Source organism: Cyanistes caeruleus, chromosome 25, assembly GCF_971803275.1.
Source record: "Cyanistes caeruleus chromosome 25, bCyaCae1.hap1.1, whole genome shotgun sequence".
In the NCBI taxonomy this organism is placed as follows: Eukaryota; Metazoa; Chordata; class Aves; order Passeriformes; family Paridae; genus Cyanistes; species Cyanistes caeruleus.
Window position 1 is genome coordinate 3,870,349 of NC_141725.1, and position 16,945 is coordinate 3,887,293.

Sequence of the window (16,945 nt, forward strand, 5' to 3'; positions counted from 1 at the left end):
TGGGGTGTTTATCTCCTCCTGGGGCCGCTTATCTCCCCCAGCAGCTGGGGCTGGCTATGTCCCCGGGGAGTCAGAGCACATGGTGATTAACAGCTCTGACTAAAGCAGGAGGAGCTGTGCAGAGCTCTCTCATCTCCCACTGCCCACACATCCCAGTGTGAGATCTGACAGCCCGTCTGCCCCTCGGCACAGGCTGTCATCTGCAGCAAAGCCCCGTATTCCTGCACCCTGGAAGCCCAGGAACAACCCTCCACGAGTCCAGGGAGAGCAGGGCAAGGCTCCACATCTCACCCCAAGGAGCACAAAACCTGCTATTTCACAGTGACTCATTCTCCATCCCTGCTGCAGGGGGAATATTCCCATTTCACAGGCAGCAGTCAGGCACTAAGAGGTGGAAACGACTTACCCAAGGCCACAGCGTGACTCAACCCTGAAGCCAACATCAGCACTAAAGAATTCCTTACTTCCAGATCCAAACTAACTCCAAGGTCTTACGGGAAAAGAGGGGGGAAAAAAAACCAAAACCAAAAACCCCAGCAACTTACCACAGAGCTTTTTTCCTCCCTTTAAGATAATTTTCAAAGATGATGCCCGCAACAGTCCTGCCCTTCCCGACTCCGGCACCGTCCCCAATCAGAAACCCAGCTCGCTGCCCATTGGGCAATAAAACTTCATGTTGCTGCAAAATCAAGAACAGAACTGAAAATTAAACGAGATTTGCCTTTACTAAGAACTTTGATGTCAGCACCACTTAACCCTTTCACTCATCCCACGGATGCATGTGCACTGCTCAGCCAAACGACAGCAGGAAAGGTCAGGGGTCATGGTCAAGTTCACAAGTTCATGGGAAAGGCCCCCAAAATGTAAAACCCTCTGCAAGAAAAGCCCAGGGTTCTTGCCTCTTAGGGAAACAGATGTCACAGAAACCCCTGGCTTAAGATAATCCTTCAAAATGCATTTAAAATGCCAAAGGAGTTTCATCACCCGCATTACAGTTATTTTAAAACACACGTGAACACCTGTTCTTGAAAGAGGCATTTTCCTTCAGGTGTGGGACACCTGAGGTGCAGGAGGTACCTGGCAGGCGTAGATGATGGCTTCCAGCTGTAGTGCAGACAGGGAGCCTTTGTCAGCCACGGAGCAGGGCAGGGAAAGGCTGTAGGTGATGTCAGGTGGGGGGACGCTGGACAGGGTGCTTGTCTCAACCACCAGGTCAGGATGGTGCTTCCCAATCTTGGCTAAATGACAAGAGAACACAGGTCAGCCGAGGTCTTTACTCCCAGGGGCACCTCAGAGCTCATCACCCAGCTGGAGCCCCAGGCACTGCAGAGCTCTAGAAAACCACAAGCCTGGGAGGTGCCACAGCAAACACACAATTTCGTTAGGTTGGTCCACAATGGAGTGAACAGAACTTCCCAGGGCAACACTCACACTTTGAAGGGATATATTCTGCATAGGTCTCCGTCTGCCCCAACTCTTCCGTTTCTTCCTCCTCACCTTCATCTTCCTCCTCTGCAGGAGCCTGAGACTGAAGAAAACAGCATTGACCCAATGTTAATGGTCTTGCTGAGCTACAGACATGTGTGGTGCTGTGTCCAGCCTCAAACTGCCACTGAAACCATCCCCCAGAGCCACAACCCCCCTAAACACAGTCCATCTCATTCCCAGATTAAGGAAAGCCATCACTGGGAGCCCACCCCAGGAGCTGCAAGAGCTGCCCAATGCCTGGTTCTCACCAAACTGGGGAGAGATGTTTGCACCACTCTTGGCATGGGCTGTGTGAGCCCTGCCCAACCTGCCCTGAGCTTTACACCCAGGATTCTGTCCACAGCAAAGTCCTGAGAGCCCAAAGTGTCCCTTAACACAGCGAGGTTCCCCTCTGGGAAATGTAACACACTTCTGGGAAAGGGCAGGGATTTGTGCCTGAGTTTCTTATCTCACTCCCTCTGAAGGGAAAAAGGTTGGAAGTGCTCCCCCCAGCACTGGGATGTCACCAGGAGCATCCAGCACGGCTCTCACCTGGTAGCTGATGAGGAGTGGGGTGCTGGGGACAGCAGAAACGTGGTCACTGGAGCTGTTCAGGCCAGGGAATGATGCACTGGGTGAGAACAGCTGCAACACAGAGGATGCAGGTGAGGAAGGGCAAACAAGGGGATGCACCAGCAAAGATCCTTGGACACTGATCTCTGCTCCTTGCAGCTAGGAGAGAGCTCCCAAGACACTCCACAAGGAGAGACAGCTCCCAAGATACTCCAGGCTGAGGAGAGCCTTTGTCTGCTCCCACACAAACAAATTCACCCTGGAATTTCCCGACAGAGAGCAAGGTCAGGCCAGCAGCTCGTGGCATCCAAAGCAATCAGCAACTCCAGGAGTAGCACTACTCCAAGTTTACAGCCTGTGCAGAGCGCCAGGCTCAATGACAGACCCATGCTCCACCAGCAGCAGAGAAAGATGGGAAGTTCTTAGGCATAAACACTCCTATTTTTAAATAAAATTAAAGAAAAATAAAAAGAAGAAAGAAAAAACCCACCCTCCATTCCTGGAAGGCTGAGTCAGAATTACCAGAAGGAAGCTGGACAGAAGAAGTGTTTTCAGTGCCAGCAAATCTGGAGAGCAGGTGAAACATCCCCACCTACAAATCCAAGCTCAGTTTGGTCTGGGCCAGGAGAGCGGCCAGGAGCTGCTGGAAGGGCAGGATGTGTTCTTGCAGCTCCAGCAGCAGGAAGTGAATGCAAGGCTGAGTTTCCATCACAAAAATCCCCAAAGTACAAACCTCTGCTATCCTGACCCAGCTTTGGCACTCAGCATTCCACCTCGGGAATTGCAGCGGAAGCAACAGGAACCTCAGCTGTGCAGAGAATGTGAAATCCACCCACACAGGTGAGAATGTGCTGTGAGGGCCAAATCAGGTGGGAGCAGGAGCTGCAGTGGGAGATGGATCATCCACCTGTACAATTCCTGCCTTTCCCTACCCTCCCTCACCTCCTGGTTTGATTTTCTCCTCCCTCTGTGCTAATCCAGAGAAGAGGAACACAGATCCACGAGAGCACAGGGCTGGAAGCAGGAGAGAGACTGACAATTGCACAATCACAGCCTTGCTCTTACTCCACTTTTTTCCTCTCTGCATTATTCTCCATTTTGTCCCACCTTGCCATGAGTTCCCTGGGAAGGGAATCAGTCCCACGTGGCTGCCAAGCCAATCTCCCTCTGTGTAAATCCCTTCCCTGGGTTCTGAGCTGGGAGAAGGCTGCTCACATCTCAAACAGACTGTGAATGAGCAACAAAAAAACTGCATCAGCAGCTCACAAATTCCAGTCACAGGCTTCCAAGGCTGGGCTGTGCTTCCCAGCCTTAAAAACACTGGGAATGTGTGAGATGGATGACAGAAAACACAATGTATGACAGGGACTATTTTTAAAAGGTTATTTCACAACTCCATTACAATCAAAGCTGTTTTGTCTGCTGCTCCTGCAAATATTTCACAGGGTGGCAGCTCCCCCCTCTCTGCCCATTCCTGAGTGATAAACAGAGCCAACATATTGGATACAGCTCCTTTCCCTGGGATAACAGCCCTCCCCACAGGCACATGGAGGCAGTTCTGTGTCCAGCCCTTTCCACTTTGATCCCAAACCACCTCCAGCTTCAGGGCTGGGCACCTCAATCCAGGGATTCTCAGTGAGCTGGGAATGTTCATTTTTAAAGAGCACAAAGTTGTTCCTGTACCTGGGATCTACAGGTGGGTCTCCCCCAGGATGCATCCAGCTTGGTTCCTGGGATGTCCCATGCATCAGAAGTGAGAGAGACTGATGTTCCTGCTCTGTTCTGGGTCTCAGACAGAAGTTCTGGGAAAACTACATTCCTGATAACCCAGCAGCGGGCTGTGGGTCAGAGCTGGCTGCACAGACACGGCTGAGGGATGTCCTGGATCACAGGAATCAGGATGTAAAAAATGGTGACTGAGCTCCACCACAGCAGCTTAGTGACTGCTCTGGCTGTGCAAAAGGCAAAATTCCTGCAAACCTATGGAAAACTACGATGGTGTGGTGATGTGGGGAGGGACAAGATTATCTAAAATGCTGATATCCCACACCAGTGTGCAGAGGCCAATGGTGAGTCAATGTGGCAATTCTTTCACCCAGTGTCCCTGTACAAGGTACCACTTCCACGCAAAAATGAAACCAAAATCTCCTGTCCAGGATGCACCTCACTGACACCACCTCAGGAAAAGTTACTTTGTTAAAAAACAGCCAAAAAAAGCAGCAACTCTGCCCCAACTGCCTCAGCAAACACAGATAAGACAACAGTTAAAATTAGCTGGAGATTCCTTTCCAAAGGAAGTCATTTATAAATGGAATTCCAAGGAGTTAATTGGCCTTATCTGAGCCCAAAAGCTCAGCAGGACGTGAGGAACAGCATGGGACACAAGGGACAGGGACAAGGAACAGGGATAAGGACTCTGCTGGAGATCCTGCTGTGCTCACACAAGTCAGTCTCACACTTACACAACGTTTATTTCTCCCTTGTTTTCTTCATGCTGAATTTAGAACAGCATTTCCCAGTGAGTTTTTGTTGTGCACCCCACAGACACAGCACTCCAGGATTTTCTAGGCACTGAATGCCTCAGCCAGAGTTGTTTGGAAAGAGGCTGCCACAGAACCATTTCTGTAGGGATTTGGACTTCTACGTAAAAACCCAACACTAACATGAGAACAGGAGCAACACAGCACGTGTCTCCTCTGTGCTGGGGGATGCATCTGCTCTCCACCAATTTGCACGCCTGGGATGTCTGCAGCCATCTCTTGCATTCCAATAGCTCAGCCCTCTTCCTGCTGCCTCAAACTGCAAGTTCCAACTGGTCTGAGGCTTGCAGACCGCACAGGGAAGCACAGTCAGAGACACTGAGCACAGCAGAGCCTCCAAATGTAGCAGTGACTACCCCAGTTGCCTCCTGGGGTGGCCACTTTGGGTGGTTTTCTCTCATTCTTCCTAAGAGAGTGACCTACAGTGGAAATGTGAGGCACAGATGGACGGGCACGGCAAGAGCTGAGACTCAGATCCAGTGGATGTGGATGATGTGGCTCCAACAACCTCCAGAGCCAGCTGGTGCCTGTGGTGCCCACGGCAGTCCCCCAGCTGAGGCAGAGCAGAAGGCTGGTGAAAATGCCCCAAAATGCCCACAATCAGGTGATGCTGAAGGACTGCAGGCAGCTCCCACACCCCAGAAAACTCTGGGATGTAAAAGCTTGCAGGGACTTGGACTCACAAAGTAAACAAGTGGTGAGTCTTAAGCTGAGACAGTTATTTAGTCATTGTTACTGAACTATTTGCCCTGGTGAACAAACAAAAGGTGCTGCTGGGGGAAGTTGATGATCCATGTCAGGGTGGTTTTCTTGGAGTCCATCCCTTCAGCACTCCTGAGCACCCTGGAGCTAACTGAATGTTTTAGGGATAGATCATCCTCAGGATGCACCTACCTGCCAGGAGAAAGAGCTACTCTGCAAGAGTGCATGAATCCCTCTGACACAGGATTCCCTCCTGCTTCCAGGAGACTGAACACCACTTCACCCCTTCCCTCCTCCAGTGAACAGCGGAATAACATCGGAAAGAACTGTGTTGATTTCTTAATTCCTTGGTAAAACCCTCACGAGATGAAGCCTGAGGTACCTCCTGTCTGCTGGGAGGATGGGAAAGGAGCAGCCCCTACCTCGATCTGGTTCTGCTGCGGCGTGTTCACATCCCATAGTGTTGGCACGTGGTTGAGGCTGTCGGCGGGCAGGAAGTCCTTGGGATCCGCGATGTCCGAGAGGGAATCCGCGGGGGACGAGAAGAGGGAGTTGTTGTTGGAGAGCTCATCGAGGTATGAAGAATCCTGGAACAGAGGCATAGCCGTGGTTGGAGGAGGCAGGATGAGACCAGAGAGTTCCTTCCTCACTCAGCCAGCGAGTTCTGATTTCTTGCTGCTCAATGAGCGGCTCCGCTACTTTGCGCTCCGCAGATTCCAGAAATTAACCTGGAACTGAGGATATGCTCTGTGGTGCTGCTTGAAAATCTGCTTATTGAAAAAGCAGGAAAAGCCCTGGTCAGGAGTGTGGGTACATGGTCAAGGCTGACTTGGGCTGTGCACATCCCTGCACCATAGACTGTGAGAGAGTGAAGCATCCAACAGGGCATCGCTCAACTCCACTTTGTGCCTGATTAAAAAAGGCTGCTGAAGGGTGCAAAAGCTTCAGCTTGACCCCAAAGGACTCAAGAATTTAAGTCATGTGCAGGGGCCCCCAGAGATCCAGCTACACTCGATCACAGTGTGGCTATTTCACTGCAATTTCCAATGTGGCACTACCTGAAGCCTGTAGGAAACTTCCCTCTCCTCCTGTTCTGCACACACCAGGCTGCCAGGAGCAGGCACACACTGAGGAGTGCTGCTTTCACCTGGATTTGAATCTAGGTAAATCCAGGCAGATCTACCAATCCTCTTCCCAAGGGCCAGCCCCAGCCTGGATAAGGAATGTGCTTCAGCAACAGGGACCAGGCTTTGCCCCTGCTCTTTTTCTGGTGACTGGGCTGGATGGTTTGCAAATGTTTGATTTGGTGCCAGCCCAGTGATGCTGTTTGTTTGAGTCACACAGACTTTGGCTCAGAAAGAGCCATCAATCCCCTCCCTAACATCAAGCATTGGTCTGGTTTCCCCATTTCAGGTGGCGAGAACTAAGAGCCAATAAGCACTTCTTGCTCTGCATTCTTCACTGTGGCACAGACTCTGCCCCTTCCCCAGCTCCATCCCATCACCTCAGCCCTTCTCCCACACCAAACAGCTATTTTCAAATTTTGTCAAAGCATAAAAGCTTTGGTGTAAATTAAGAGCAACGTATTTACAGCACCAAACTCCAGCACTCAGGTCTGGCCAGAGATGAGCCTCTGTCCCTGAGGGAAAGGCAAATCTGTCTTGGTGGCCCCACAGATGCTGCCAACGTGGGTGAGCCTGTGGTTCCTCACAGCCCAGCCAGAACACCAGGGTAACCCACCGGGCTGCTGCCAGCAGAGCCAGGGGCTGCTACAGGAGGAATCACTGCTCACTTCCAGTAAAGGGCCAATTTCCCACTACAGGCAGAAAGGCAGCCAAAGACTCTTAAAAGTCACTTAGCCCTGCCTGACATAAACCCACGAGCAGCTGAGCCTGGCCGTGCTGTTCCCAAGGGCTTCAGGCCAAGAGCTGGGTCAGACCCCCCTGCCTGCTATCAAAAGCTATGGGCTTGCAGTGTTCAAACCACTGGGACGTGTTCCCGTCCTCTTCCTCCCAGGGATGTCTCCTTTGGCCAGTGTGTGTGCCCTGAAGCCATCAGTGCAGGTGCTGGAAGCACTCCAGCAATGGCAGGTGTGATGTGGGGAGTTTGGATTCCTCAGATACCAACTGCTGGACCTAAAGACTCAGGGAGTGAATGCAGCACTTCCTGGGCAGCTCCTGCTGTTTCTGTGGCTATTTTAGGATTACCCAGAAATCAAGGTATGCAGAGACTGAACAGGCACCCGGATTTATCACCTTGGAATGAAGGGACCTCTGGACCCCCCTTCACACTTGAGAAGGCAGAAGAACACTTGGGTGGGTCTGGCCATGGCCAGCGAGCGGCCCATGCAGGAGCCAGATGGTCCCAGATCCCACCCAGCCCCATTGATGAGACACTTCCAAGCAGGGTTTGTTCACCTGCAAAGGGCACTGACAGAGGCTGGGGAAGGAGGAAACATCTGCACACCCATGTCATGGCAGGGGAGGCTGTGGGGCAGCACAGAGTGGCCATGGGCTTCCAACAATAGGAAAGGGCTGGGCTGGAATAGCAACAGGATATGGGAAAGCCTCGTGACCCAGCCCAAGATATTCCAGCAAATGTCACCCAGCCCCTTCCATGCCCAGGGGAGACTCCAGCCCCAGCACTGGGCTGAACTGGGGAGAGGAAACCAGCCTCCAAGGCAGAGGGAGGACAATACTCCTGGAAGTGATGCAGTGATCCCATCCTCTGCCAGCATTACGAGGCATTAGTCACAAACTTCCAGAGTCTCTCATTTGTCTTAACTAATTGCATTATCTAAAGACTACTAAAGTTAATCACCTGCCAAAGAACCACCCAAGAACTTCCACCACCTCTGTAAATTTATCAAACCCAGGGTAATTGTTTAACACAAGGCCATGGATAACCAGTAGAAACCATGCCTGGACAAATCACACCACTGGTTTATCTGCTACAAACAGGAGCAGCTGCCTTGGTGACCTCAGGGGAAAAAAGAAGGATCACCTCAACCAAAAGCCCATGGTGAGGGTCAGCTCAGGCACTTGGGTCTGAAATATGTAATTTTGTCCCTGTTTCAGATGGATTAATCAGAACTTTAAGTTTTTCTCATTAGAAACATGAGGTTCTACACTACCAGCACTTCTGTTTCAGTGGAAGTTGAATTTCTGCACCAGATGGAAGTTGTCCTGACAGGCAGGATCTTTATTTCTGATACTTTTCTGCAACTGTTTTTTGCATAAATCTCATTCCTGGAATTCAGCATCTTTGTGATGTCCTCTGGACTGGCCCCAGAAGGTCCAGGCCTCTCCTGGGTCAAGGACCCACAGCTGGAGACAGAGCTGCAGGTTGGTCTCAGAGCAAAGGACCACCTGATGCTACTGTGGCACATGGTACTCCTGTCATTACCCCAAAATTGAGATTATAAAACAATTATCTCCCTAGAAAAGATAAGGAAAAAATCACAGTGCCCCAGCCCAGACACTTGATCTTTCTCCAAGCCCCTGGGAACAGCTCAGCTCCCTCAGTCAAAACAAAGTGTTAAAAATAATGAAAGAACAGGTGAAGTCTAAATACAGACAGAACAAGCATCCTAAAAATATTTTTTTTTCCATCAAGCCATCAATAGAAATGGTTTATTTTCTCACAATCCAGACACTGAGGAAACAGTGTCTGCAGAGCAGCTCTGGATGACTGCACTGCAGAGCACCCAGGTGAAGAGGGGGTTTTATTAAAAACCCAAAACCCTGTCTATATACCCAAATAAACACCCACAACCACAGCCACACTTCCAGCCAAGACAGATTTGGCACTTCAAAAGTCACAAATTTAGCAAATTATTATTCAGGAGTAACCGAATCAGCGGCTGGAGATGATCACTATAAAATCTTTTAGCTGCCAAACCCCAAAGTCTGTCTAAATTTGGGGAAATAAACTTGCAGTGTGGAGGGTTTAGCTCTGGCTGGATGGTGCTCCCCTCACTTCCTGCATCAACTTTGGAAATAAAACCCCTCAAAGCCATCACACGTACACAAACACATGGATCAATCCTCAGACAGCTCCTTCTCTCCAAATTCCACGCTCAGTGACCAAGTTCTGACTGACAGAATAGCGTCCAGGAATGCACGTTCCAGCAAAACAGAAATCACATCTTTGGGACAAAATAAAAAATAAAATCTATTCCCAGTACCCAACGTGGAGAGGCTTCACTCCCAAAACTCTGCAACCACTGCACAACTCCCTGGAGACCAAATACACAAGGAATTCCACGGAGGAGGAGGAGGAGGAAAAACCCAGGAAAAATGAGGTTTTACCTTGTAGAGAGACGGGAACTTCAGCCAGAACTGCATTTGGGACATTTTAGAGCAGCATTCGGGGGGCTGTCGGTGCGGGAGGCAGCAGCAGGGGGAGGGTGCTCAGTGGAAAGTGGAGAAAGGTCCATTCACGGCCCGGGCTCATCGGGGGGCTTTAAAAGCCAACATGCAGCAGGCAGAGAAGGGAAAATGGAGACTCAGGGCCCAGCAGAGCTGTCCTGCACCCGGAGATTTGCATAGACTGTTTAGTCACGACGAGAGGGCTCTTACTTCCTCTAAGTCCAGGGCTGACTTTCAGGAAATGATGCCTGCTTGGTAAGTCAGTGAAATTACTGGCAGTGCGAGGAGAATTACTGTACGTGGTGTAATCCAACCACAGAGCACAGTAAACAGCGCCAGGCTCTGCAGAGCCAGAGGGCTCCCTTTGCTCCCCTCCCCGGCCACCCAAAGGCAGACTTTGTCCCCCTGGCACCCCTTCCTCTGAGCTGGGGGTCCTGCCCTCCTGCCCCCCATCCTCCCTCCCCCGATTTTAGGGTTCAGGTGATGTGCTTGAAGGGATAAAGCTCATGGGGAGTATTCCCATGTTGGTGTCCCCCCCCCCCCCCTCCAAAAGCTCTATTTGGTGTCTGCTCCACCCCAAATTGTGCCTTTAGAAACCTAAAGGAGTGGCTCATTCTCTTCCCTTTCCTCCCAGGATCGCTGTTATTTCCCAGGGACCGTTGCCTCCTCTTTCCAAGGCTGTCTCCCTTTTAACTTCAACAGTTTTGGTAACAGAAATAAGCAAAATTTCTGGTGGGGAAGAAAAAAAGGACATCTGAAAGGGATGTAAACTTAATGAAGCTCTCCTCCAACACCACTGGAGATTAAAGGAATCATCCAAAGAACCCCCCACCCTCTGGAAAATCCCTGGGAGCTGTCATGTTTGTTTTGGGTGCAAGAGGCTCCTGTTTGCTCTTCCCTGGCAGGGCTGGTGGCAGGGTCACTTCCAGTTTGCCCAGCAAACCCAGCAGAGCACGGAGCCAGCAGTGCATGTGGAACTGGGGAACGGGGAAGGAGAGGAGCCCTGACTGTGTCTCCATCCCTGCTCCCAGTCCTTCCAGGCACCCACGGCACGGCTTCAAGGGAGCACAGCTCGTTCCGTGTCTGAGCTGCTGTGGCTGTCACTGCTCAGGCAGCTCCTCTCAGGGCCTTGTGCCGGGAACAGCTGGAAAATCCCATCTTTTATCAGGCACTTCTCAAAAAAGGCAGAGCTTTGCAGTGGAAGAAGGCACAAAGTCCTAGCAGGCCCATGAGAGAGGCGAGCAAAGCCTTCCAGGAAGAGAGCTGAGTGGAGGAATTGTGCTTTATGCCATCAGATGAGGAAGGAGGATGGGCCCCTCCAAGGAAAACTCGCCAGGTACTGAGGCTGGAAAACCACCCAGAGGGCAAATACCCCCAGCAGGGCTCGTTTCCAAGGGCAGAACTCTCCCAGCACTGTGGCTCCACAGGGACTGAGACAACAGTGAGGAACCACACTCAACACACCTAGTCCAGGAGGTTTCTTCAATAAGCAAATGGGAAAGAAAAACACCTTTTCCCTGGCACAGGTACTGCTGTGGCAGGGTCTGCAGTCACGGATGGGGCTCCCAGGAGGAGCTGGAGCATCTGCTGTGCTCCCTGTTCCCAGGACCCATCTCACCTGCAAGCAGCACCTTCCTGAGAGCCAACAGAACGTCCTGCAGGGACCACAGTGACAACAGAATTTGGTCTCTGTGGGCAGCAGGCTCGGGGTGGAGAAAGGCTGAGGGTTATCAAGGCTCCTTTTCTCTGAATTTGCTGTATTTAAGAGCAGGCTCTGCTGGCTCGTGGGGCAGGTGCTTTAATGACACGTATGGAGTGAAGAGGCAGAATTTATTTCTGAAATGTCTTAATTAGCAGCTTGCTGCGTGACCTTGACTGAACCACGATGTCCTGCCTGAGCCAATCGAGGTCTCACAATTTCTGCAACCTTTGGAAGAGCACTTGGATTATTTCCTCTTCCTTTTCAGTGTCAGTGGGGCAAAATGCAGACACGAGAGACCTGTGCTGCTGGAGGAAGTGGGAACACGGCGCAGATACCCAGGGCTGCTGCATTGATTTTGCAAGACCACAGCAGTGTAATCACCACGGGGAAGATAAACCACTGAGGAACCACCACCTGGAATGCTCCCAGCCTGTCCGAGGGGAGAGACAATCCTGCTCCCCACAATTCACCCAAGAACACGTGTGCTGACAGACACACAAGGAAAGCAGGATTATTCCAGCACTCACATCTGACTTTTTCCCTTGCAGCCAAGCCCAGGGAGTCGCTGTGATGGGGAACCTTCTGCACCCCCTGACTCAGACCAACTCTGCTTTCAATTAAAGCATCTATTTTCAACCATGTCCCCATGGTCTGCTATTGGATTCTGTTACCAGCACTTTTAAGAGCACTGAGCGTTTCAGACCGGCTTTTCCCGCTTTCCTTGGCTTTGAGAAGGGAGGAGGCAGGGAATGGTGCCTGCCAAGAAACTCAGAAGGCAGATCTCCATCCCTCCTGCCCAGAGTGGACATCGCTGCTTGGAGGCAGCAACACAGATAAAAACTATCAAGACTGGAATGGAGGGGGATAGCTGAGCCCTCCAGGTTCTTTTACCCTTTTCTCCAGGGCCACAGGCATCTGAGGAGGCTTCTGCCATCCACTGACAACAAATTATACCTCAAAACCTGAATTGTACCTCCCTTCCTCCTGGGAGCCAGCTCAGGGTGCCTGAGCACGCCAAGCCTTTGGTCAGTGCACAGTGAGCTGTTATAACCACAGCCTTCACTTTCCTTTCCTCAGGACTGCAGGATGTGTCAGGTATCTCACCCAGAGGGGTTATAAAGTGTTATTACATCAGCCCAAACCCCAAACCTGCAGTGCAGAAACAAAGACACGAGCGCACTTGTTCTCCCAAGGCCAAGAGCCAGGTAACTGCCTGCAAATAGATTTTAATGTCTGTGTTCCCTGTAGACATAACTCCAGGACAGCAACAGAAGTTCCAGGACGTTTCTTATTCCAGGAAACTCTTTGTTTCAGCCACAATCAAGTGTTCCATATAATTTAATAACTGTTGCATTGATTTCTCCTAAATCACCCCAGCTCTGTGCACTGCAGCACTTCTAAAAATTAATACTTTACTTAAGAGCGGGTTAATTTCTCCTCCTGCTTTAACAAGGAAGATTAACAGGAGATTGCAAGGGGCTGGTGGTGAGGAGAGGGCTGGTTTATGATTAACACGTGGGGGAAGGAGCCCCCATCCAGCAGAGCAGATCAAACAAGGCTGTAACTGCATCTTTACAGCGCTACTGAAGGTGACTCTGCCCAGGAGCAGCCAATTCCTCCTGGCCCACAGGATAAATCCATCTGGCCTGACCTCCTCCCTCCAGCCCAAGCATAACCCATGTTTAAAAAGGGGACCAGAGTCCCTCCTAGAGCATTTACACCCAGAGCTGCTTCACTGAAGGGAGAAGGAGGATCTGCAGAGTGCCCTGCACACCCACCGTGTTCCCAGCTCCACCTTCCCCTGGAGCTGCTCCCCTTCCCCTGGAGCTGCTCCCCTTCCCCTGCAGCTGCTCCCCTTCCCCTGCAGCTGCTCCCCTTCCCCTGCAGCTGCTCCCCTTCCCAGGTTTATTTCTCAGTGGATCTCAGTGCATATGAAGTCAGCAGAGGAGGTTTCTGTGTGTTCAGCAAAGTCCTGTTCTGGAGCCACAAGTCACACAAAATTAGGCAAAGGGAACACAGACTGCCAGCAAAGGCCATCAGAGATAACAGAGAGCTCACAGGAATACACAGCAGTCTGTGTTTCAACTAATTCTAAACTGACCAGGGCAGTGAAGTTGAATAAAAAATCTGTGGTGGCCAAGGGGAGCAGGAATGCTCTCCTAGAGCAGGATGCTTTGACTCTGTAAGGCTCTGGGGACAGACACAGCTCACAGGGACAACACAGACCAGAGGATAAGTTAAACCCTCCTGGATTCAATCTTTTCTTATTGCAATTAACAGCTCTCACCATCAGTGTCACAAGACAGCACCACCACGGCCACGGTGCCTTTGCAGAGCTGCTGCCCACGAGTGCCAGATCCCAGCTCAGCAGCACCTGGGACTGCAGGAATAACCAGCAGGAACAGAGGGAAGCAAAAGAAACCAAAGCCTGCTTCTCTCAGGACTCTGATTTGTAAGGACACGTGGGCAGTCTGTAGACTTTTCCATAAGGAGGTGGCACCATGTGGTTGGGATGAGACTTTGGCTGAAGACAACAGTTCCCAAGACCAGAAACGCTGTCAGACCCAACGTGGCCTCCCAGAACTATTTTCTGAACCTCCGTTCAAGCCACTTGTTTATATAAAAAATGCCAACAGATCGGCAAGGATGAATCACCCAGGAGCAAGCCAGAACCCAAAAATATTGTGGAGGAAACAAGTTCAAGTTCACATCAGGCTGTTCTGGCCATGCAGCAAAGCACCTTCCCCGCTCAGCAAGATGAATGGTTCAGCTACAAACTCCCAGAGCCACGAGAAAATGTGGTAATTCCCACTCTCAGCATCCCCAGGCCAGCAAAGCCTTTGCAGGACCAGGACCCCCAAACAAAACATGGAAGGATGAGGAGAGGAAATGCCAATGCCAGAGGAAAAAGCACCAGAACTCCTGCTCTCTGAAACCTACAGCACACAGAAAAATCACTGCCACCAGCAGAAAGGGTTTGCTACACAAATTCCTCAATCATTTGCTCTTCAGACCTTTCAAATCCTTCTTCATTATTCCTCAAAATTCTGGATTCTGCTACAGGAGCAAAGCCAAGAGAGCAGCCTGTATCTATGTGTGGAGGCAACACAAGTCCTCAGACAAGCACCTGATCCATTTTGCCTGCCCAAGGACCACAGATTGGATCAGGAATCTCTTACCAGCAATTGCAGCAAACTCCTCACGTTGTCCCTTGGCACAGTTGGACCAGCCCTTGCCACTCCTACCATGGCAGGAGGAAAGTTTGGAAAAGACAGGTACTTTCCTGTACAGCCACCTGGAAAGATGGAACCACTCAGCTTCTCCCACCCCTCCTGGATGGCAATTTTCAGCTTCCCAAGCCAAATGCCAATATTTAACAATTTGGTGTCTGGGACAATGACAAATCAGTAAAGTGGAAAACATTGATGAAGGAAGGGCTGGAAAAACTTCAGGAAACTCCCAGATGGCTCCAGACTGATGCCACTGTCTCCAGTTCAGGGTCTGCTGCTCCAGCAGAGCCAGGTTCCAACTCTGGCTCCTGTGAGCAGATCTGCAGCTTTTCTCTGGATGAGCAGTGCCTAGTGGCTCAGAGACCCCTGGGGTTTATCCATGACTTCCATGTCAGTGCTTACTGCATCCTAATCCAAGTGAGCACCAGGAGAGATCATGTAGGGGGCTCAGAAGTCCAAAGCTGAGTGTTCAAGAACACTGGCTCCATGCTGCAGAATGAGCTGTTAGAGCACACTGGAGCCTGAAATTCCTCTTCCAGAGACAGCCCCACCGGTGAAATAACCCAGCACTGCTCCTTGGCTCTGGGGAGCTCCAGACACACCCCAGCCCTCCAAGGTACCAACTCCAGCAGGGTGAAAACAGAGCTCTGACAAAGCCTGATCCACTGTTTTTCAGTTTCAGCACACACAGGGTGACACATCACTTCCCTGTTACCTGTGGAATCTCCAGGGACCAGAGCATGAGCTCACAGACAAAGCACGGAACAGGACAGGAGAGCACCATAAAGCTGCTCTGCTCCTCGTGGGAGCACATGGCACTACCTGGTGGTACAATACCCCAGTGAAGGAACTGTTTTAGCTGTATTAGGTTCAGAGGACACTTTGCTGTGTCCATACTGGGGGCAGAACACCTGCAGGCACATTGCAATAGGCGCAGAAAGAGTCCAAAGAAAAAGCCATTTGCCTAAAATCACCTCACCCACATCCCATCACTCACATCCCATCACTCACTTCTTCTCCCAAAGGATGAGAGCAGCACAAGAATTATTTCTTGCTCTGGGAATCATTTGAGGTCACTCACACCTGCTTTGTCTCAGAGCCTCCTGCTCTTTTCTCACCCAGCCAACACAAAGCATCTCCTTTCACAAAGAACCTCCAAAACTCTACTCCTCCAAGCTGGCTGAGATCAATTTCTGTGATGCAGCAGGGAAGGAAGCTGACTGACCACCAAGATACTAAAAAACACATAAGTCAAAGAAATAATTAAGCCCTTTTCCCGTTGAACCCATCAGCCAAACCCCACTAGACCTGGAGGTGAGACCTATGGCTTGGACCCCTCTCTCCCCTTCCCATCGCAGCCCGGTAAATGGTCTCACAAGTTGATGAGATCACCTTTCTGCCTCGTTCCTCCCACAATTAATTCTGCAGGAGGCAGAGATCAATGCTGCTGTGATTCAATTATTTACCTGGTTTAATCCAGCCAGAAAACCCTGACCAGCAGCTGCCCAGTGGCTGCCCTGGTTGGTCCCTGATGTGAGGCACAGGGAGCTGGATGGGGGGACCACACCGGTGGCCACCTCAAAAAGCACAAATCCTCAGCACCTGCTCATCCAAATCTATAGAAATCAGAGCCCCAATAAGGGGTTTTTCCAAAAAACCAAAACACAACGAGGAGGAATTAACACACAGGCACTAATGTCTGTATTAATTCCTAGAAAGGATATAGACAGTCCCTTTTTCATTCCAAAGTCATATCAACTACTTGCAGTTTTTACTGACTAATCTTACCATCAGATGTTGCCAAAAGCCAGTGCAACATTCCCAAGCATCATGGAAAGAGCTCCTTCCCACCCAGGAGAGATCCCTGAGGTGAGGGAGCTCTGGGTCCCCAGAGACACCGAGCGACTCGGGGGTCACTGTTCATTCCTCCCACGCTTCAGTTCTGCAAAAACTGACCTGGCTGCACTCTTGGAATGCTGGGCACTCAGTTGATGTAATCTCTAAATATTCACTATTCAGGAATCCACCACTTGGAGCCACTGAGGAAGAACGTGTGGCACAAGAGCATTTTGGGAGGGAAATAACTGAAGCGTGTTCAGTTCACACTCTGGGACCCTCCTGCAGCCAGGACCATCCCCAGCACTGCCAGTGTTTATGCCAAACACCCCTTTAAAAGATAGAAGCAGTTTTACCACAGAGAAGCTCCTACCAAACCAGGGACACCTTTCAAATTCCTGGTGTCAGAGGACTGATCCCAACTGCACACAATTCCTCTCCAGGGGTGGACAAATTTATCTCTTCATTTTCCCTCAGTAAGGCACCACTGAAAAATAAACTCCAGCATTCCAAAGCCCTATTTTC

At 50.7% G+C, this 16,945-nt stretch overlaps 1 protein-coding gene across 4 annotated transcripts in view; it reads right to left on the minus strand.

The window, feature by feature from the left end:
- The window catches only part of SBNO2 (strawberry notch homolog 2), a 46,829-nt gene that overhangs the window by 17,033 nt on the left and 12,851 nt on the right, over positions 1-16,945 (minus strand). For 2 of the 4 annotated variants that reach the window (XM_086863108.1, XM_023943137.2), the window contains exons 5-9: positions 5,705-5,869; positions 2,020-2,112; positions 1,432-1,528; positions 1,078-1,238; positions 546-679 (exon numbers count right to left, since the gene is read on the minus strand). In XM_086863108.1, coding sequence (XP_086719234.1) covers positions 546-679; positions 1,078-1,238; positions 1,432-1,528; positions 2,020-2,112; positions 5,705-5,869 — 650 coding nt within the window. Of the gene's footprint in view, positions 1-545; positions 680-1,077; positions 1,239-1,431; positions 1,529-2,019; positions 2,113-5,704; positions 5,870-9,592; positions 15,274-16,945 lie in introns of those variants that run through there. The other 2 variants (XM_086863110.1, XM_086863109.1) reach the window with 2 other exon arrangements.